General features: G+C 49.6%; 1 protein-coding gene across 2 annotated transcripts in view; it reads right to left on the reverse strand.

Moving 5' to 3' along the window:
- SKIC3 (SKI3 subunit of superkiller complex) overlaps positions 1–23054 on the reverse strand; it is a 1406584-nt gene that overhangs the window by 1253462 nt on the left and 130068 nt on the right. For both annotated transcript variants that reach the window (XM_085632495.1, XM_085632494.1), the window contains exon 6: positions 12310–12450. In XM_085632495.1, the coding sequence (XP_085488621.1) occupies positions 12310–12450 (141 nt within the window). The remainder of the gene's footprint in view (positions 1–12309; positions 12451–23054) is intronic.

The following is a 23054-nucleotide window of genomic DNA, read 5'->3' on the forward strand; positions in this document are numbered from 1 at the left end:
CCACGTGGACAGGAACCTTTGTAGCCTTCCCCCGACAGGTGTTATGTGGTCGGGAGGAAGGGAGAGGGCGTCACTGCTTGTTCTTGGGAGAGGACCTGGTGTTGCCGTAGCCGCGTCCTCTGCCCTTTGTGCTGGAGCCACGATATCCACCCCGGGTGTTTTTATCGTAGGTGTTTTGTGTGTTGCCCTTGTTGTATGTTTGCTGTGACCCCTGTCCTCTACCTGCTCCTCTATTTCCGGGGCGACGAAAGGAGCCGCTCCGAAAGGACTGCGTCTGTAGGGCCCCCATGGACTTTGCAGTGTCCGTGTCCTTTTTTATTTTCTCTAGGGTAGTGTCAACCTCCGGGCCGAATAAGTAGTCGGGGTTGACAGGTTGGTTGAGGATGTTATTTTGTACCTCTGGTTTGAATCCGGAGATTCGCAACCAGGCGTGTCGTCGCAACATGACGCTAGTGTTTATGGCTCTGGCAGCTGTATCTGCGGCATCCAGTGCACACTTGATGGATGCATTTGTGAGCAGTTGTCCCTCCCTGATGAGGATCTCTGCACCTTCTTTGAATTGGTCAGGGAGATGTTGGAGTAGTTGTTCTAATGTGTCGTAGTGCGCTCGATCATAGCCAGCGAGGAGCGCTTGAGTATTGGCAATGCGCCATATGTTAGCTGCTTGGGCGGCAACCCGTTTGCCAGAGGTCTCTAGCACCTTGGACTCTTTGTCCGGGGGAGGAGCATCACCTGTTGTTTGCGAGTGTGCCCTCTTGCGAGCATTCGCCACGACAATGGAATCCAGAGGTAATTGGCCTCTAATGTAAGTAGGGTCCCCAGGCGCCGATCTGTATTTTTTGTCGATCCTGGGGTTTATCACTCTTGCCCTGGTGGGTTCTTTGAAGATGTCCTTTGCTGGCTTGAGGACCCCCTTTAACATGGGCAGAGTCTTTATATTCCTTTCTGAGGATGCGAAAGTATCCATGAGAAAGTCGTCCTCGATGGTGTCCGAGTGAAGTTGCACCCCATGATTGGCCGCAGCACGTTCAATTAGAGCGTTGAACGCGGCAGTGTCCTCTGTGGGAGATGTTTTTGCTCCATAGAGTTGCGGGTCCTGTGCATCCATAGGTGCACCTGGGTCTACAGGGTCATCCCAAGCTTGATCAGGGTCCTGTTGGCCATCATTGTCCATCCCTCCGGGGTAGGGGACTTGGTCACCCATGTAGTCCTCCAACGCATCCGTGTCGGAGTGTGTGGGAGAGAAGGATTGTGGATCCTGGTAGGGTGAATGGAAAGGTTCGTAAAGAACTGGTTCTGAAGCCACTGGCAGCTTTCTCTTAAGTGGGATCCGAAAGGAGTCCAAAGCCGGCTCAGAAGTTATTCTCCTTTTGTGGATAATCATCCTGCCGGCGTCGGCGTCGATGATATGCGATGGAGACGTCTCCGCAGAGTGTTCGGCAGGCGTGATCGTGGTGTGGGTGACCCGTGTCCTGATTTGGAACAGTTTCGGGGCCGTGGATGGTGGCAGGCCAAAAGTAATATTGGCTGGTGCCGAAGAGGCTGTTGGAGCTTTTATTGGCTCGGAGCCCGATGTGTCCTGGAGGATATTTTTATTTTTGGTGCGCTGCGCAGCAACGGGTGGCACCTGGAGCGCCCTTGATTCCTTTGCGCCGACCGGTTCTGTGGAGGCGGGCGTGGACTTTTTCGGCGCCGGTGAGTCGTGGAGTCGAGGGGCGGGAATGGCCGTCGACGCCTTCGATGAGTGTGGCTTTGGTGGTGCCGTCGTAGCGGGGTGAGACGCGGCAGGTAGTTTGACCTTTGGGGTCGGAGCCGATTGCGTCGGTGCCGGGAGCCGAGTAGGTTTGGTGGCACCGAAGGTGTTTTTCCGTACGTCGACTCCGACGTCGGCCGCTTCGAGCTCGGCACCGAAGTCTCATTTGTTGCGCTCGGTGCCGACGGGTTTTGCTGGCGTCGAAGGTGTGGAGGGCCTCGATCCGACCAGCGCCACTTTCGGTTTTGGTTTCAGTTGAACCAATACAGCTTTTGGTTTCAGTTTCGAAGAAGGGAAACCAGCCGGTTTGGGCATTAATGGCTGCCGCTGAATGTCCGAGGCCGGGCCCGAGGGCGGGGCCGAAGAACTGCGGGATAGGTCTTGGGTAAGGCCCGAAGGCGATCCCTCGACCGGTGCCATAGACTGTTGCACGGGGATTTCCTCAGTCTGAACGGGTAGGCCTTGCTCTTCATCGGAGCTACTCTCTTCGGCCCCTAAGGCCTCATTGTAGTCTCCTACCTCGGTGTCGTCTTCATCTCTGCGAAAGAGTGTTTCGTCGACATCTTCCGATTCGGAGTTATGTTCGGAAGCGGGGCTGGAGGGTAGGTTCTCCACTTCTTCGACATCTTCGGTCTCGGCGCTGAAGATGTCGGCCGGGGCCGGTGCCGCTTGCTGCGCCTCGAGTCTCGCCGCTCGTCGATTCCGGAGAGTCTTCTTGGATCGAAATCGGGCACAGGCCATACATGTAGATTCGTCGTGATCCGGTGAAAGGCATTTGTTGCACACCGGATGGACGTCGATGTGTGGATATTTCGCATTGCATACAGGGCACCGCTTGAATGGTGCCCTCGATTCCATCGTCGATGTCGGGTCGATGGTCGGGTAAGATGCGAAAAAGTTGGTTCTGGAAGTTAGTAAACTAACAAAGATACTATCGATACCGATCGGGAACAGTACCAACGCGAACTAGAGGCCTTTTGGCCTGTAAAAAGTTTTTCCTAACTTGAGTCAAGATAAGCACATCCGAACCCAATGGCGGAAAAAAACAATCTGAGGATGGAGAGGATGGAGAGGATGCCCATGCGCACTGTAGTCCAGGGGAGGAGTCACCTATCCAAGGATACTTCGAAGACTCTTCCAGGACAACAACGTGCAAACATCCGGACCCAACACTAGGCGGCGATCTATGCACAGATATGAATTCAGCAGCCCACATGCCTCGAACTTTAATGAAACGACAAGCTGCCTCTTTCTTGTACTCCCCACTCACACCTGTTGAATGGTGTCAATGACTGCCAGTGATTAATGAGCCAGAAGTATTACGAGCCCTAGTGCTTCTTGATATCTCCAGAATAGGAGACTTGAGGATGGAATGGGACGAGGATGGGAAGAGATAGTTTCAGAAAGGCAAGATATCACTCCACTTACGATGTTTCATTGCTATAGGGTTAGGCATGCGCTCTGCGACACGCTTGGAGAAGAAATGTTGGAACCGCTGGAAGTTGCACCCTTCTCCCTAATGTTGCATGCAGAGTCCCCCTGTAAATTAGTCTCCAATATTTACAGTATGGTGCAAGATTACCGGAATTATTATTTAATTAAAGCCAGGCTGGAGTGGCAGACTGATCTGGGGGGACACATTAGATGACGACACATGGCCCTATTGTTGCGAAGACACACGACAGGTCTCCCTGAATGGACGACACCGACTCATTCATTTTAAATTTCTTAGTAGAGTATAGTATACTCCACTCCGATTGCACAGATATGGTCTCCGGGACACAGCGAGATGTGAGAGATGCGGTGCGGAACCAGCAGAATTCATGCATCTGGCATGGCTGTGTCCTGACATAGCCAGTTACTGGATAGTAATATTCCAAAAATTAAGTGATATTACAGGAGAGTCTCTGATACTGGACCCCTTGCTGGCTCTACTATCAATAAAACAATCCATTTGTAAAGCGCACTACTTACCCGTGAGGGTCTCAAGACGCTGGGGGGAGGGGAATGCTGCTACTGCTCAAAAAGCCAGGTCTTAAGGGGTCTTCTGAAGGTCAGCAGGTCTTGGGTCTGCCGTAGGTGGATGGGGAGGGTGTTCCAGGTCTTTGCTGCGAGGTGGGAGAACGATCTGCCGTCAGAGGTTGCTCTTCGGATGCGGGGACTGTGGCGAGGGAGAGGTCGGCGGAGCGTAGCTGGCGGGTGGGGGTGTAGAAGCGGAGTCGTTCGTTGAGGTACGCTGGTCCGGTGTTGTGGAGTGCCTTGTGTGCTTGGGTGAGGAGCTTGAAGGTTATCCTCTTGCTGACGGGGAGCCAGTGCATGTCTCTCAGGTAGGGTGTGATGTGGCTGCGTCGAGGGATGTTGAGGATCACGTGTGCAGAGGCGTTCTGGATGCGTTGAAGCCTTTTCAGGAGTTTGGCCGAAGCTCCTGCATACAGTGAGTTTCCGTAGTCCAGCCTGCTGCTGACGAGGGCCTGGGTGACCGTTCTTCTAGTTTCGGTGGGGATCCACTTGTAGATCTTGCGGAGCATGCAGAGGGTGTTGAAGCAGGAGGAAGAGACAGCGTTGACCTGCTTAGTGTGTACGGAAAGATATACGACGTTTGGTAGATATGGGACAGTTGATAGCAAAGCGTGAGTTGCTATACGCTGGGCTAGGAGGACCACCTCCCACTATGGTGCAATGGTCAAGAGACAGGTTGTATTGCAACACGCAATCTGAATTATATAGCGATCTGCTTTCTCCCCAGAGCCGCTCCAAAAACTTTTGGATCCTGTATCAGAGTTACCTAGCCGGTAAAGAGTGAAAAAATTATCTGGAATCCCGCTCCTTTCCTGATGTAGGGGGTGCGCTGCGAGCAATGCTATGAAATTGCATGCCTTCCTTTTGGGTTTCTATTCCAGGTTCCAACTATGTAAAATGCGTCAACAATCAGTTTCAGGGGTATTGTTTCTGTACTGTTCCTAATGGATAATTCGCCATCTAGAAACAATGAAACCCAAGACATGGTTGTATAAGGATTCGTATGGTGGGCATATTGCTCTCTTGAATGTATAAGCCTATGGATCAGTATTCTGATATCAGTTATGCCACCTGATCGGTGCGTATCTACACTGTGACTGATTTATTCTCAATTCATTTTTGTAGGATTTATCTTTTGCAAAATTCAATAAATAAAAAATAAAAGAAATATATATTTGGCCCGCATGGAACTGTCAAGCTAAACTGGGTATACTTTTGTTCTTAGTCTCATGTCGGCGGGTGTCAGATGTTAGAGCTCTGGACATTTCTGGAAGGGATTTCACCCCGGGGGGGGGGGGGGGGGGGTCACCTTTCATACTGTGAGTATAACCAAATCAGATTCTAGAATGGTGTCCTAACCAGCCTTTGACAAGTCCCCAAAGTTGTGCGTGGTCAGATGCCTCAAGGAATAGGAGATAACAGTTGGTTCTGTCGGGTATGAATTATTTCTTTAAACTATTGAACCAATCCTTGAATTATTCACAAGAAAAAGCAATTAAATCACAAATAATACACACAATAATAAGACCATAAAGGGTATTCAAGATTTTTTATAAATTACGTCATTTATGAATACCCAAATTAAATTGCATGGCTGTCAAGACACGAAAGTAAATAAAAGATTTTTGTGACAGGGTGACATGTGGTGCTCAGTGATGTAGTGATGGTGCGTAATATATACAAAGTAACTGAAAATTTCGACGATTCAAGAAGGCCAGAAAACAGATAATTGAATAGGTCTGCGGATTGAGTGAATAAGTCTTTATGCAGAGTCTTTCAACTGGTCCGGGGGGTGTTTGTCGACGTTTCAACCCTGGAAGCGCACTACTGTCTAGTCAATGCGGGTCTTCATCAGGACATAGAAAGGAGGTGACAGCCTGTAGAATAGTAAAGTGTATGGTCAAGTGTGTGTAAGAAATAGGGGGATGCTGGAACTACTCAGGCATGCAAGGTCAAAACTCACCTAAGGAGGCCCAGTGTTGCTAATAGGACCTGTTCAATGCTCTTCGTTTAGTTTGGCAAAGATCTTCTGTACCACATTAATTCTATGAGGGAGGGAATGGGAGGTAGTCAAGAATTGCCCTATGATGGCTATGTTCTGATCCAATGGGTGCTTATCTAAACGCTTATAAGAACTCACCCAGTGTTGAAAATTGGTGGTTTTCTATTTCTTCAATAGGGTTTCTTTTAAATCTCAGGATACTCATGGAGGGGTGCAGGCGAGCGTCCTTACTCCTCCGATCTTGTTGATCACTCTTCTGAAGAGTTCTAGATAGAAGGGGAATTAGTTAGCGTCCTCCGTGCCGTTCGCATTTAATTTACGCAAAAAGGCAACCCTCACTGTTCTTCCCGCTCACCTTAATTAGACCCAGAGTCTCAGGTTACTGAAGAGGGGCTCAGGCATACGTCCTGTCTCCTTTGACCGTATCAGTGAATGATCCTGGCTAAGGCGCGTGTACGTAGCGAAACACATGGGGAGATTTCCACTCGGAGACAAACCTACAGATGGTAGAAACCCAGAGAGGGAATCACGATACCACCCAGACACAAAGTGAACGTACCCTTACCACTGTTGACAACAACACCAGTAATACAGCAACCCCTACCACTTTTGACAATAACACCAACAATACAACAGTCATGCCCACTAATGAGGGGACGATAGCCACTTTACACAGCATTAACATCTCAACAACACAGAGTGTGAGGGCTTGTCCAAACGATACACCCAACCAGAGAGAACCCTTAATCAACTTGTCAGACCACATTATGTCTAATGTTGAAAGAGAGGTCCTTGCCAAAGGACTCTCATTTATACCAACTGTTATACCTGACTCGTTTCAAGTAAAACTGGAGCTCCAACAATTCTCTCGAAAGATTAGACTGAAATATTACTTCAGCAAAAACACCTACAATCCGAAGCCAACTGCCACAAACTTTAGACCTGTCTCTACTTTCACACCAGGTACATACCTAATGAGTGAGAAGATATTGGCTTTTGAGAAAATTGTTCTCCAAGAAACCATGCAACTCTTGGATACAAGAAGATATATACAATACAACATCACCAAAGAAGAAATGAGGTTTGCCTAGGTTTAAATGGAGATTGGAATCATTGGTTTGTCTCTTGGCTTCTTCCAGGTTCTGAGAGTTCCAAGGCAGACTAACAAGACTCGGGGATATTGTGGTCGCAATCAATAAAGAGGAAGTGACCCAGGAAGAGCACGGCCTTGTGAACCATGAGGACTGCTGATTGGTGGACCATAAAGGACCCTTACTGCATACACTATGGGAATGATAGTTTTTTTTGTTGATTTAAAGTTGAAGCTGCTGGAGTAAGGAATAAAGAAAGTTGAGCATAATCCTCGCCTCCGCGTCCTTAATAGAACTGAAACTTTGTCATGATTACGAGAACATTTTTCATTCCCACAGCTAATAAAACACAGGAAACCAGATGAGATAGGAAAGATCTCTGAAAAAAAGAGTCTTCATTCGCCTTTTAAAAGAAGTCTCAGTTCTTTTTTTTACTTATTAGAATGTGCTGTTGCTGTGATGAAGAGGCACTACGCATGAAAGTGACCTGAGTGCAGCCTTCACCTAATGTCAAACTTTAAAGTCTTTCCTCCCTCTGTACAGCAGCAGGATCAGGCAGGGAACCAGATTTAAGAGGGCGAGAAATGATAGAGAGAGAAAAAGACGAGAGAGAGAGAGAGAGAGAGAGAGAGAGAGAGAGAGAGAGAGAGAGAGAGAGAGAGAGAGAGAGAGAGAGAGAGAGAGAAAAAGACAAAGACGAGAGAGAGAGAGAGAGAGAGAGAAAAAGAAAAAGAAAAAGACGAGAGAGAGAGAGAGAGAGAGAGAGAGAGAGAAAAAGAAAAAGACGAGAGAGAGAGAAAAAGACGAGAGAGAGAGAGAGAGAGAGAGAGAGAGAGAGAGAGAAAAAGAAAAAGACGAGAGAGAGAGAGAAAAAGAAAAAGACGAGAGAGAGAGAGAGAAAAAGAAAAAGACGAGAGAGAGAGAGAGAGAGAGAGAGAGGAAAAGAAAAAGACGAGAGAGAGAGAGAGAGAGAAAAAGAAAAAGACGAGAGAGAGAGAGAGAAAAAAAGAAAAAGACGAGAGAGAGAGAGAGAAAAAGAAAAAGACGAGAGAGAGAGAAAAAAAGAAAAAGACGAGAGAGAGAGAGAGAGAGAGAGAGAGAGAGAAAAAGAAAAAGACGAGAGAGAGAGAGAGAGAGAAAAAGAAAAAGACGAGAGAGAGCGAGAGCGAGCGAGCGAGACACCTCAACTCAGAAGCAGTTCCCAATACCCCCCCCCCCCACCCCACAGAGAAGTGCGCCCTGAATACTGCACTACAGGACTGATGCTTTCCACTCCATATCCACTGTTCTTTGTGTTTCTTATGCTCATGTTTTACACGCCTGTGTGAATAAGGAAATGTGGCTCTTTTCACCATCTATTCACTTTGCAGTTGATGCTTTCATAGCTGATGTCCAGTACCGGTTTCATGTGTGCAACGGAAGACTGCACTACTGGCGCGTAGGTTGCATCTGTACTGAGCGAGGGAAACCTTAATTGGCTGCTGCTTGCACTATATAGGCTCCAAATGTGGGAGAGAACATTGCAAAGCTGGTGCAGTACATGCCAAATATACCTGCAAAGGAAACTTGCACTGCAATGTTGGTGAAGGGACGCTTGGATTGCTGCTGATGTTTTTGTTGGGTATGATTAATAAGTATTGCTTCCGTGCCTATTTTGTGGGTGTGTGCAAGCAAAATATGCATGTAGAATAGCAGTGCAAGAAGCCGTATGTGCAGGAAACAAGCATTCACGACTACTGTCTAGGAGCTACAACTTCTGTGTGGTACTCAAGTGGCTAACATCTTTTCACTACACAAAAGCCAAATTGGTTAACATTACTAATCCTTATCTGACTTCTGTAAGCTTGGTTTACTGCTGGATAGAAAAAGAAAATCCCTTTGCTGCTCCCTGCTCCCTCCCTCCCCAGCCACATAACATAACCTGTGAGAAAAAAAGGGCACAGATTTCAAGTTTTCCTCATCTCACTGCAGGCTGCCAGCCACTGCCCAGGGCTCAGCTAGGTGGGATGGCCCCGAGGTAAGAGCTGGGGATACCAGTTCGAGCCGCGGGTCAGCAACATCTTGTGATTTCATTTCAAGACCGGAGGCTACCATTATGCAATGACTTCCTGCTGCCCTAACATGCAGCCCTTCAAAGAATACTTAATACATCAAACAATAGAATGTTCATGAAGACACTATAAATATCATGTGCACCATCTCATTCTCCTCTTTGATTAGCTGCTGCTCATCTAGATTAGTATATGAGCTTCACTACGATGTTTTATTTTTTTAATTACCTGATGATGTTTTTTCTTAATATGGAATGTAATGCTATTTAAGGATTGTTTCTTATTGTCACTTTACGCTTTATTTAACCATGTAGAATACGCTTTCTTAATGTATTTGACATTTTATACAGATTGGTAATTCATAAACCCTTCAGATTTATGGTAGAGCCAGGTAAGTAAAATTCACCCTTTTCGAGTCTAACGACTCAAATAAGCGGCTTAGTGTAAAGAATGCTGCATTATTAGACCTAATTGGGAGATAACGCGGCCAGGTGCCAACATTATCTTATTTGTACCAAAAGATCAAGACGCAATCAGCCATTTAAATCTCAGCATCGCGTCCTCGGAAGCGCTTACAATTAAATACAGAGCATGAAACATAAGTAAATACAGCCATAACAACGCTGACTGCAACACAAATATATGTAGACAGATTTCTCTCACCTGCAGCCTTAAGCAAAGCTAACCGCAACCAATTTAAACATCAGCATCGTGAGGTGCTACCCCTCGCATCGCTGAAACAAAGTCAACAAAGGAGGCAGAACATCCTTCATTTGTTTTGACGCACCCCTGCAACTTGCGATCGCGTAGCCTTGACAACAGCTCATCGCTCGAGCTAAAACGGCCACACTGCTCGCTGAAATTTACCAGAGAAGCTCGCTTTCTAGCTTTTAGGAGGTACTTTAGCCCCATCTGGAGCCAATATCACATAAGTATTTTAAACAAAAACCCTTAAGGAAATACAAATCCTTGAAATACTTCAAACCGTGAGTAGATTCCTCCAAAAATTAAGCCATTTATTTAAGAGAGAGTCCATTATTATGAAAATGGACACCAACAAACCCCATCCACAGGCAGAAGAACTTATGTAAGAAAACATTAAGAGGTTTCTTGAGGAAGAACTTAGGTCCTCGGTTAAGGAGGTGGTGGACGCCACACTATGCAGGAGGAAGAGGGAAAGCCCAGTGGAGAACTTTTTTTTACCTCTTAGAAGGGAAATCACCTGCTACCTCTGAACACCAAAAACGGGGGAAGGTTTCCCAAAAGAGAAGCACTTAGAGGAGGCTTCTAACCACGCCTATGTCTCTGGTAGCCCTTGCTCTACAACAGAAAATGGTGCTCTTAGCAGCACAAGAGAGAAAGTCCACCCATCCGGGGCACATAGAAAAGTTGCACGTAGTGGCATGATAGAAAGAAATGACCCTCGTGGCACAAGAGAAGCGGAAGAGGTTCTTAAATCCTCCTCGGGGAACACGGATTACGATGAGATGCAAATGGATGAATTTATATTAGATCCTGAAGACACATATGACACCAGTGAAATGCTAGACAAAGATCTAGAGCAACCCTCAACTTTGTCAAGGACAGAAATCGAGAACTCTACATTTTTGCTGTATGGCCTCAGAATCCAGGAGAAGCAAAGGATCCGGTCTGATGAGTTTGGCCTAAAGGCGGTTAGTTTCTTTGGTTCTAAACAATCAGTTGTTCAGAGAGATGGCCAGTTTACTTGTAAGATATTTGGATGCATTTAGGCATAGTGCTTTGCAAGTTAAACATGTTACTTTGTAGATGATCTCAAGTCCATCAAAGTAGAGAGGGAACGTGGATGAGACTAAGGGGTCTATTAGGACGGCGGTCGGAAAATCACTCCGACTGCCATGGTAGCGGGAAAACACAACCCGCTAGGACAGCGTCACAACCGCTGGTCCAATTAGTATGCTCCGCAGTCGAAATCCGACCGCTGCGGTGCGATTGCGGCATTTAACATTGAGGTGGTTGCTGCTGCCAGCAGCACCGCCGCAATGTCCAAAAAAGCATGTCCAGCATATCCCTGCACTGCTTGGCAAGCACTGCACAGTGCCTGCCACCAGGTACAGGGACATTTAAGGGGTACCATGGGTATGCCCCCAGTGCACCCACACCCCCCCCAAAAAAACACATTGGGGGCTCACAATGGGCCCCCAGAGACATTCTCCGCATGCTTCTCCATAGCGGTTCCTCCGCCGCAGAAAGGCTGGCTACCGCCGGCATCATAATAATGCCGGCAGGGCCTGACCCTGCACCGGCCCCATTTTAATGGTCCAGCTCTGCCCGCCAGGCAAGCGTGCGGACTGCTACCGGCGAAAAAGTGGTGGGCGGAAAATCTCGCCGCCGCGGTAGTCACCGCCATGCTAATGGGACCGGCGGTTTTCTGGGTTGCGGACCCCTAAGTGTGCAGCGGTATCTAGAGCAGTATTCCAAGGTGTCAAGCTCTTTTTAAATAGTTCTATGAAAAGAGTGTTGGCTAGAATGGTAATAAGTTAGCATTAAATAAAACAAGCATTGGCATAGCCAATAGGTCTCGCCTTTGGGACCGTATAAGTGTTTAGCCATGCAACAGTTAATGTTGTTGCAGTAAGGATATTGTGCTGCATAACTAAATACTTATAAGGTCCCAAAGGCGAGTATTGGCTATGCCAATGCTTGTTTTAATTTGCATAGATTGTTAGTGTATTTACAAAGCACCTGACAACGGCAGGGCTACTCCTATACCCCACACAAGCTCTTCCGCTGCTCTTCAAGCTTTTCCACTGGAAAGTGTAGGATATCTTTTGTAGAGCGTGCAACTTCTTTTAATACAGAAAGCATGCAAGCGTGCATTACTGGTAGTGTTGCGTGCACACGAATCCACGCTGCATTGTCGTGCTCTAACTCAGTAAACAAATGAAGGTGGGCCATCTCCTCCTGGGTGCAATTCAGTTGTTCTCGTGAGGTGTCCAGGATACTGTTGTGTGTTGACTGTGTTCGCCTAGGTGGAAGAGCAGCAAGCACTTTATTAACCCTTTCGCATCAGAGCGCGGTGTCTGCACAGCCAGGACCGTAAACCCTTTAATGCCGTATAATGGCTTCTACCGTCGGCTAGGCGAGAGAGGGGGGGGGGGGGGAGTAGAGAGAGTGAGAGAGAGAAAGAGAGAGTGGGAGATAGAGAGAAAGAGAGAGAGAGAAAGCGAGAGGAGAGAGAGAGAGAGCCCGGGAGTGGTGCGAGCGAGCTCAGTCTGTTCATTCTCAAGCACTGCACTCGTGCTTGTGGCGCGCCGCTGCGCGCTCCCACAAGGTGGATGCTGCCACAAGCAAGTAAGAAAGTAAGATATTTGTATTTAAATATTCAAGAAAGACTAGAACCGGGAGTATTACCAGCTGGTGTGTTTCATTGTCCTGGTTTTGTCTAGTATTTGTCAGTAGTTGAATCATTCTCTTCCATAACTGGTGGAGTTCTTCTTTTTCTGCACCCTCCTCTTCCTTTACTGTTATCAGTCTTTGCCACAATCGACCAACCTGTCATTATTAGGAAATAACATACCTCATTACAATATGGTTACAATATTCACCACCCCTATTTCTTTCAAATAGGCTAACGTTTATGACTAAGAATTTTAAAAATCCAAGATGAAAAGCAGGGATGATAATAGAAAGCCAGACTGAAATTCACAAAACAGTCAGGGTATTACAAAATGTGATGATAAAGGCTCATGGCAAAAGCACATCACCCTTCTGTCTGAAGAAGGGGAACAAAATGTTTTCCCTAGGTTTCAGTTAGAATTAACCCTTCAAAATGAGGGGCATGTTTCCAGATAGACAAGACAAAATTAACACCAAACTCTAGGTCTTGTTTATGCAACAGAAGCAACACTGACAACGGGAGGGAATAAGCAACACAGACAATTGGAGATTGTGAAGGAATAAGCAGCAAAGACAACTAGAGAATGTGAGGGAATGAAGCAACAGAGACAAATGAAGCGTAGGAGGAGCGTAGCGGAAGGGACAACTGGAGGGTTGGAGGAACGTAGTGAAAGGGACAAGGGGAGTGTTGGACTTGGCCCTTTTTGCAGGGTCATCCCAGAACTTTTTGCCTTTCTCCTGTATTATTTCCAACCTGTTGTTGGTGGTTTTATGACTCTGGGCACTTTATCACTGCTGATCAGGGCTAAAGTGCATGTGCTCTCTTGTAAACTCGGTAAGATTGGTCTACACCTGTTTGGCATATTTAATTTACCAGTAAGTCCCTTGTACAGTGGTATCCCATATACCCAGGGCCTGTAAATTAAATGCTACTGGTGGGCTAGCAGCGCTGCTTGCGCAACCCACGGAAGTAGCCTTTCAAACCTGTCTCAGGCCTCTGCCACTGCAGGGTCTGCACGCCCAGTTTACTGCCGCCGTGACGTGGCATATAAAGTGGTAGCCACATCTGAAACTCCCCTTTTACTATATATCAGTTACCCCTAATGTAGGCCCTGGCTAGCCCTATGGACAAGGTGCGGTGAAGGTAAAAGGTGGGACATGTGCCTTAACTGTGTGGCATGTCCTGGTAGTGACAACCAGCCTATTTGGTTTCTCACTAGTGTGAGGCTGCCCTCGCATAGGTGTGCATTGGGGATTCCCTGATATGTGCTTCAGTGGTAATTCCTGACATGAGAGGGGTAGCGTGTCCATGTTTGGAATTGTTTGGAAAAGTAGTGATAAATCCTGCTTATTGGTGAAAGCAGATTTATTATTACAATTTTAGAAATGCCACTTTTAGAAGTGTGCATTTCTGTGTGCTATGTGTCTTTGTGCCTGTAGTGATATTAAGAATTATATATTAACCATTGGCTCCATTTGGCATAATTGACTCATTTGTCTGTGCGGACTCCATCTTGTGTAACAGACTCCATTTTCTGTGCTCGCGAGTAGTTGCAAAGTGGGAAAGGGATGTTTACGCTCTTTACTTGTTTTCGCTCCTCACCGATCAGACTGAACTGGAACATGTTGTGTGGGATGCGTGCTTGGTACCTTTCAGGGCAGAGATTGTTGTTGCCAGAGGAATGAGTGAAATGTACAGCTCTGTCTTGGAGTCAAAATCCAGAGATATGGCCAGCTTCTGTCTTTACCTTGATACAGACCAGTACGGTCAGCTCAGTTTTTCGTAACAGAAGAAAGGGGCGAGGTTTCTAAAACCTTCCTCTCACGTTGAGCAAAAGGTATTAAAGGCAGAGAGTCTTCGTGGGCAGCTGGGAGCTCATTTGTGGAGTAGATGTACTGCCACAAAAGAATCTGGGTTTGAGTCCCGATCAAACTATTTCCTGGGATGTCAAAGGGCTTCTCCAGCTTGGATTGGCAAGGATGTTGCATGATCGATCGGTGAGTTGTTACTTATTTTGTGTATTTCTAAGTTTCTTTGCTCTTTGCTACATGAATATTTACTACATATTATTTATTATGTTTTTTGCCCAAGTTACTTGATATTTGGGAGTCTGCATTAACTGATATATTTTGCCTTCCTGCCCAAAATATTGAATTAATGAACGTGTGTGTGTGTCACTTTAAATGCACCTGAATTTGTTTTCTTGCCTCGCCTTAAGAGAGTGCTGGGTCTTGTTTTATCGCCTAGTCTTCTGGGAGTGCTGTTTTACGTGCATTATTTAAACGTGCAGCGTTGCATTTGCCTCCTCTCCGGAGTGCAGGGTTTAAGTGTGTCAAGTTACATTGTGGATGTGTATTGACTGTCTGGTTCTGACTGACAGGGGAGAGGGGATGTGCATTGACTCCAGCCATTTCCGGAGGGGGTGGGGGGGGCGGTTGAGCCGTGTCCTGCCCTTCCTGGGTGACTCAGTGCTTGGCTGAATTTAGAGTAGCGAGAAAAGCTTTCCCTTAAACCTGAAAAGGCCTAGTCTGCAGTTGGAGAAGTGGAAGGGGTAGCACCTGCACCTGACTAGGGCTGTGCCTGCCTTCCACAATGCTGGCTCCACACCCCTGTAGTGTGTCTGGGGCCAGGGCTTAAACTGTGAATGCGGGTGTTATGCACTTGTAAATGTGGTTTAAAGTGCCCCCAGACCAAAGACACTAGGACTATAAGTAAAGGGGCTCTGATCCCATGTAAGAAGAAATGAACACTGCTTGGGACTTGTGACTGGCAGGCTGCTGGACGGCCAGGAGGAACCGCCTTGCGACTGGACTATTCTAGAGTGCTGGCCTGCTGCCTCTTGGGCTGAGGGAGGGACTGACATGTTGTTCTGGGACCTGCCTGGCTGCACGCTGTTGGCGTGTCCTCAGTGCCCTCCCAGGAGTGCTGCTGTACCCCTGGTCCAGGCAGACTCAAGCGCTTTGGACTCTGGGCCCTGAACTTGGGCTCGGGGCACACTGGGGTTTGTTTGCCTGAGCCCCAGGTGTAGGCTCGTTCTGCCATAAAGCGAGCAAAGCATGCGTTTTCAGAAACGCGCAGTGAGCACTGCATGTGGCAGAGGGATCAGCATGTGGCCGATCCCCTGTGGTGCCGTCAGGGAGGACTGTCCAGGTCCCATGTCGGGAGCGCGTACTGCGCGTTGACCTCGGGACCCGTAGACCACCAGATCTGGAAAGGAGCGAGTGAAAGGCCCAACGGGTGAAAGGAGGCACGGCTGGCCGTAGACCACTGTCAGCCGCAGCGGCAGCCGAAGAGGGAATCCGCCTCCAACCTAGCACCGCCCAGTTCAAGCCCCGCCCCTAATTAGACAGAGCCCCGCAGGCTGCGGAAGCAGGAAAGGAAAAGCCCATGAAAACGTCCTGTCAACGAGGGCTGGCCCCTTGCGCTGGGAAACAAAGGTCAGTTAGCCGGGCAGGGAAGGAAACTCTCGACGGAGGTCCCGCTCTTCTCCCTTTTTGCCTGCTGCCTTTCTTAGGTGGAGGGGGACTGAGCGAAGTCTCTCCACCTTTGGGGGGCATTCCTCGGAGATAAAGTATCGCATTATTTAGTCGAGGCACACGTGGGAGGTGCCCCGTTGCCTAGAGGAGGCTGTAGTATTTATGCCTTCGAGGGACATTGTGACTACGGCATTTTTGCATACTGCTGGCTATGTTCAGTGCTGGTGTGTACGCAGAAGGTTTCAAACTGCATTATTGCATACTGCTGATTATGTTCAGTGCTGGTGTATGCATAGTGTTTTATGCTAAATGTAATCCTACCAGTAGTTACTGGTTACCCTGCCTGTGACGTTTATGACAAATGCCCGAATGGCAAAGTGATTTATGTAATTCCTGTGAAGTCATGACAAGTGCCCAGTGGCACCATAATGTATATGATTGTGGTCTAATGTGTTTTTATGAATAATCGAAAGGATATTTTTATATAACCTTATGTGGAGTCTTTTGTGGTGTGCCTAGTGTGTCACTGTGGTGTGAGTGTGTGGCGCAAACACTTTACACATTGCCTCTGGTATAAGCCTGACTGCTCTGCCAAGCTACCAAGGGGGTGAGCAGGGGTAATCTTTGGTGTGTAACTCCCTTGCCCCAACTAGAGTGGTGGGTTCTGCCTGGCTTAGGTGCATACCCTAGCCAACAAGAAACCCCATTTCTAACAGGGAGGGTGGAGGGGAAAGAAGCAACAAGGCCAGGGAGGGGGTGGGAGGGGAAAAAAGCAACAAGGACAAAGGAAGGGTGGGCGGGAGGTGAAAAAAACAACAAGGGGAAGGGAGGGGGAAAAAAGCAACAAGGACAGGGGGTGGGTGGGAGGGAGGGGGAAAAAGCAACAAGTAAGAGGGAGGGGAAAAAAGCGACATGTGGAGGGTGGGAGGGAAACAAGCGACATGTGGAGGGTGGGAGGGAGGGAAAGACGCGAGAAGGGGGAGGCGAAAAAAGCAAAAAGGACAAGGGGATGGAGGGAGGGGAAAACGCAACAAGGGGAGGGTGGGAGGGATGGGGGAAAAAGGACAAGGGGAGATTAGGAGGGGGTGGAAAAAAGCACAAGGAGAGGGTAGGAGGGAGGAGGGAGGAGGGAGGAGGAAAAAGCAACAAGTTACAAGGGGAAGGAACGAGGGAGGAGAAAAAGCAACAAGGAGAGGGTGGGAGGGGAAAAAAGCGATGAGGATAAGGGGAGAGTGGGGGGGAAGTGACAAGGGGAGGGGGAAAAGCAACAAGAACAGGGTAGGAGGGGGATAAAAGCAAAAAGGGAATGGGGACAAAAGCAACAAGGTTAGGGTGGGAGAGGAAAATAGCAACAAGGAGAGGGAGGGAGGGGAAAAGAGCAACAATAAATAAAAGCAACAAGGGGAGGGTGGGAGGGGAAGAAAGCAACAGGGAGAGGGTGGGAGGTCAAAGAGCAACTAGGGTGGAAAACAAACAAGGGGAGGGTGGGATTGGGAAAAAGCAACAAGGAAAGGGTGGGAGGGGGCAAAGCAAAAGGGGGATGGTGGGAGGGGAAAAAGCAATAATAAGGGGAGGGTGAAAGCAGGGAGGGGAAAAAGCAACAAGGGGAGAGTGGGAGGGGAAAGAGCAACAAGGGGAGGGTGGGAGGGGTAAGAGCAACAATGGGAGGGTGGGAGGGGAAAGAACAACAAGGGGAGGGTAAAGAACAAGGGGAGGGTGGGAGGGTAAAGAACAACAAGGGGAGGGTGGGAGGGTAAAGAACAACAAGGGGAGGGTGGGAGGGGAAAGAGCAACAAAGCAACAAGGGGCGGGTGGGGGGGGGAAAGCAACAAGGGGAGGGTGGGAGTGGAAAGAGCAACAAAGGGAGGGAGAACAGCAACAAGGGGAGGGTAGGAGGGAAGCAACAAGGGGAGGGTGGGAGGGAAAAGCAACAAGGGGAGGGTAAAAAGCAACAAGGGGAGGGTAAAAAGAAACAAGAGGGTGTGATGCGAAAAAGCAACAAGGGGAGGGTGTGAGGTGAAAAAGCAACAAAGGGAGGGTGTGAGGGGGAAAAGCAACAAGGGAGGGTGTGAGGGGGAAAAGCAACAGGGAGGAAAAGCAACACGGGGAGGGCGGGAGTGGAAAAAACCAACAAGGGGAGGGGGGAAGCAACGAGGGGAAAAAGCAACAAGGGGAGAGTGGGAGAGGGAAAAGGCAACTAGGGGAGGGTGGGAGGGAAAAAAGCAACTAGGGGAGGGTAAGAGGGGGAAAAGCAACGAGGGAGGGTGTGAGGGGGAAAAGCAACAAGGAGGAAAAGCAACACGGGGAGGGCGGGAGTGGAAAAAAAGCAACAAGGGGAGGGGGGAAGCAACGAGGGGAAAAAGCAACAAGGGGAGCGTGGGAGAGGGAAAAGGCAACCAGGGGAGGGTGGGAGGGAAAAAAAGCAACAAGGGTGAGAAGTATAAAAGCAACAAGGGGACAGTGGGAGGGGGAAAAAGCAACAAGAGGAGGGTGGGAGGGGGAAAGCAACAAGAGGAGGTTGGGGGTGAAAGCAACAAGGGGCAGGTAGGAGGGAAAAGCAACAAGGTTAGGGTGGGAGGGGGAAAGCAACAAGGGAAGGATGTGAGGTAAAAAAGCAACAAAGGGAGGGTGTGAGGGGGAAAACGCAACAAGGGAGGGTGGGAAAAGCAACAAGGGAGGGTGGGAGGGGGGAAAGCAACAAGGGAGGGTGGGAGGGGGGAAAGCAACAAGGGAGGGTGGGAGGGGGGAAAGCAACAAGGGAGGGTGGGGAAAGCAGCAAGGGTAGGAGGGACAAAAAGCAACAAGGGGGAGGTAGAAGTGGAAAGCAACACGGGCGGGTGGAAGGGGGAAGCAACAAGGGGAGGGTGGAAAGGGGAAAAACCAACAAGGGGTGGAAGCAACAAGGGGAGGGTGGAAGTGGAAAAAAGCAAAAATAAGAGGGTGGGAGTGGAAAAAGGCAACAAGGGGAGGGTGGGAGGGGGAAAAGCAACAAGAGGAGGTTGGGGGGAAAGCAACAAGGGGAGGATGTGAGGTGAAAAAGCAACAAAGGGAGGGTGTGAGGGGGAAAAAGCGACAAGGGAGGGTGTGAGGGGGAAAAAGCAACCAGGGGGAAGCAACAAGGGGAGGGTGGAAGTGGAAAAAAGCAACAAAGGGAAGGTGGGAGGGGGAGCAACAAGGGGAGGGTGGGAGGAGAAAAAGAAACAAGGGGAGGGTGGGAGGAGAAAAAGAAACAAGGGGAGGGTGGGAGGGGAAAAAGAAACAAGGGGGGGTGGGAGGGGAAAAAGAAACAAGGGGAGGGTGGGAGAGCAAAAGGCAACTAGGGGAAAAAGCAACTAGGGGAGGGTGGGTGGGGACAAAGCAACTAGGGTAGGGTGGGAGGAGAAAAAAGCAACAAGGGTGAGAGGTTTAAAAGCAACAAGGGGAGGGAGGGGATAAGGCAACTAGGGGAGGGTGGGAGGGAAAGGCAACTAGGGGAGTGTGGGAAGGGAAAGGCAACTATGGTTCAGTGGGAGGGGAAGGCAACTAGGGGAGGGTGGGAGGGGAATAGGCAACTAGGGGAGGATGGGAGGGGAATAGGCAACTAGGGGAGGGTGGGAGGGGAATAGGCAACTAGGGGAGGGTGGGAGGGGAATAGGCAACTAGGGGAGGGTGGGAGGGGAATAGGCAACTAGGGGAGGGTGGGAGGGGAATAGGCAACTAGGGGAGGGTGGGAGGGGAAAAGGCAACTAGGGGAGGGTGGGAGGGGAATAGGCAACTAGGGGAAGGTGAGAGGGGAAAAGGCAACTAGGGGAGGGTGGGAGGGAAAAAGGCAACTAGGGGAGGGTGGGAGGGGAAAAAAGCAACAAGGGGAGGGTGGGAGGGGGAAAAAGCAACAAGGGAGGGTGGGAGGGGGAAAAAGCAACAAGGGAGGGTGGGAGGGGGAAAAAGCAACAAGGGAGGGTGGGAGGGGGAAAAAGCAACAAGGGAGGGTGGGAGGGGGAAAAAGCAACAAGGGAGGGTAGGAGGGACAAAAAGCAACAAGGGGAGGTAGAAGGGGAAAGCAAAATGGGAGGGTGGGAGGGGGAAAGCAACATGGGAGGGTGGGAGGGGAAAAGCAACAAGGGGAGGGTGGAAGGGGGAAAAGCAACAAGGGGGGAAGCAACAAGGGGAGGGTGGGAGTGGAAAAAAGTAGCAATAAGAGGGTGGGAGTGGAAAAAAGCAACAAGGGGAGGGTGGGAGGGGGAAAGCAACAAGGGGAGGGTGGAAGGGGGGAAAAGCAACAAGGGGGAAGCAACAAGGGGAGGGTGGGAGTGGAAAAAAGCAACGATAAGAGGATGGGAGGGGAAAAAGCAACAAGGGGAGCAATGGAGAGGGAAAAGGCAACAAGGGGAGGGTGGGAGGGAAAAAAGCAAATAGGGGATGGTGAAATGGGAAAAAGCAACAAGGGGAGGGTGAGAAGGGGGAAAAGCAACGAGGGTGGGAAATAAAGCAACAAGGGGAAAAGAGGGAGGAGAAAAAAGCAACAAGGGTGAGGTATAAAAGCAACAAGGGGACGGTGGGAGGGGGAAAAAGCAAGAAGATGAGGGTGGGAGGGGAAATGCAACAAGAGGAGGTGGGGAGGGGGGAAAGCAACAAGGGGAGGGTAGGAGGGGGAAGCAACATGGTAAGGGTGGGAGGTGGGGAAGCAACAAGGGGAGGGTGAAAAAAGAAACAAAGGGAGGGTGGGGTATAGCAACAAGGGGAAGGTGGGAGGGGAAAAGCAACAAGGGGAGGGTGGGAGGGGAAAAGCAACAAGGGGAGGGTGGGAGGGGAAAAGCAACAAGGGGAGGGTGGGAGGAGAAAAAGCAACAAGGGGAGGGTGGGAGGAGATAAAGAAACAAGGGGAGGTTAGGAGGGGAAAAAAGAAACAAGGGGAGGGTGGGAGGGAAAAAGCAACAAGGGAAGGGTGGGATGAGAAAAAAGCAAGGGTGAGAGGTTTAAAAGCAACAAGGGGAGGAAGGCGATAAGGCAACTAGGGGAGGGTGGGAGGGAAAAGGCAACTAGGGGAGGGTGGGAGGGGAAAAAGCAACTAGGGGAGGGTGGGAGGGAAAAAAGCAACAAGGGGAGGGTGGGAGGGGAAAAAAGCAACAAGGGGAGGGTGGGAGGGGAAAAAATCAACAAGGGGCAGGTGGGAGGGGGAAAAGCAATGAGGGTTGGCTGTAAAAAAGCAACAAGGGAGGAGGGTAAAAGGCAACTAGGGGAGTGTGAGAGGGGGAAAAAGCAACAAGGGGATGGAGGGAAAAGGCAACTAGGGGAGGGTGGGAGGGAAAGGCAACTAGGGGAGGGTGGGAGGGAAAGGCAACTTTGGGTCAGTGGGAGGGGAAAGACAACTAGGGGAGGGTGGGAGGAGAAAAAGCAACTAGTGGAGGGTGGGAGGGAGAAAAAGCAACTAGTGGAGGGTGGGAGGGAGAAAAAGCAACTAGTGGAGGGTGGGAGGGAGAAAAAGCAACTAGTGGAGGGTGGGAGGGAGAAAAAGCAACTAGGGGAGGGTGGGAGGGAGAAAAAGCAACTAGGGGAGGGTGGGAGGGGAAAAAAGTAACAAGGGGAGGGTGGGAGGTAAAAAAGCAACAATGGGAGGGTGGAAGGAGAAAAAAGCAACAAGGGCGTGAGGTATAAAAGCAACAAGGGGGAGGGTAAAAAGGCAACTAGGAGAGGGTGAGGGGGAAAAAGCAACAAGGAGAAAGGAGAGGGGGGAAAAAGCAACAAGGGTGAGAGGTATAAAAGTAACAAGGGGAGGGTGGGAGGTGGAAAAAGCAACAAGAGGAGGGTGGGAGGCTGAAAAGTAACAAGAGGAGGTTGGGAGGGGGAAAGCAACAACGGAAGTGTAGATAGGGGAAGCAACAAGGTAAGGGTGGGAGGGGAAAGCAACAAGGGGAGGGTGGGAGTGGAAAAAAGCACCAAGGGGGGGGGGGTTGGGAGTGGAAAAAAGCACCAAGGGGAGGGTGGGGCGGGAAAAGGAAACTAGGGGATGGTGGGAGGGGACAAAAGCAACGAGGGTGGGAGGTAAAAAAGCAACAAGAGGAGGGTGGGAGGGGGGAAGCAACAAGGAGATGGTGGGTGGGGAAGCAACAAGGGGAGAACAGAAGGGGAAAAAGCAACAAGGGGAGGGTGGGAGTGGAAGAGCAACAAGAGGATGGTGGGAGGGGGAAACCAACAAGGGGAGGGTGGAAGGGGGGAAAAGCAACAAGGGGAGGGTGGGAGGGGGAAATGCAACAATGGGAGGGCGTGATGAAAGCAACAATGGGAGGGAGTGGGGGTTGGGGAAAGCAACAAGGGGAGGGTGTGAGGGGAAAGCAACAAGGGGAGGGTGCGAGGGGAAAGCAACAAGGGGAGGGTGCGAGGGGAAAGCAACAAGGGCTGGGTGCGAGGGGAAAGCAACAAGGGAAGGGTGTGAGGGGAAAAAGCAACAAGGGGAGGGTGTGAGGGAAAAAGCAACAAGGGGAGGGTGTGAGGGAAAAAGCAACACGGGAGGGTGTGAGGGGGAAAAAGCAACAAGGGGAGGGTGGGAGGGGGAAAAGCAACAAGGGGAGGCTGGGAGGGGGGAAGCAACAAGGGGAGGGTAAAAAGCAACAAGGGGAGGGTGGGAGAGAAAAAAGCAACAAGGGGAAGATGGGAGGGGGAAGCAACAAGGGGAGGGTGAAAAAGCAACAAGGGGAGGGTGGGAGGGGAAAAAAGGAACAAGGGGAGGGAGGGGAAAAGCAACAAGGGGAGGGAGGGAGGGGAAAAGCAACAAGGGGAGGGAGGGAGGGGGAAAAGCAACAATGGGAGGGTGGGAGTGGAAAAAAGCAATAAGGGGAGGGTGGGAGTGGAGAAAGCAACAGGGGAAGGGTTGGAGGGGGAAAAGCAACAAGCATTGGCATAGGCAATAGGTCTTGCATTTGGGAACTTAAACAGAAATACTTTATCTGCAGTCCAGGACACCCCTATTTTTACTGCGTGTAGGGAAATTAAATGCTTTGTCCAAAAGCACAGCCTATTGAGCAACATTTGAGAATGGAACCTGGGTTCCAAGCTCGTACAGTTAGAAGTTTTGTCCTTGAAAGCACATTCACTTCCCATTAACACAAGTTGTGTGCTGCCTGTTAGGCAGGCTACAAAAAGAAGTATGTTGTCTGAAGCTGCTGCCCAATAAAAATAAAAGCCCGACAGTTACAAGGTTACAAATTAAGCATTGGGAGTGCGACTGAAACCAGAAATGTTGTCCTTTAAAGCACTTTCCCTTCATATTTACAGGGTTACAGTGGTTGTGTGCTGCCTGTTAGGCA

Source organism: Triturus cristatus, chromosome 2_1 (assembly GCF_964204655.1).
Source record: "Triturus cristatus chromosome 2_1, aTriCri1.1, whole genome shotgun sequence".
Classification (NCBI taxonomy): domain Eukaryota; kingdom Metazoa; phylum Chordata; class Amphibia; order Caudata; family Salamandridae; genus Triturus; species Triturus cristatus.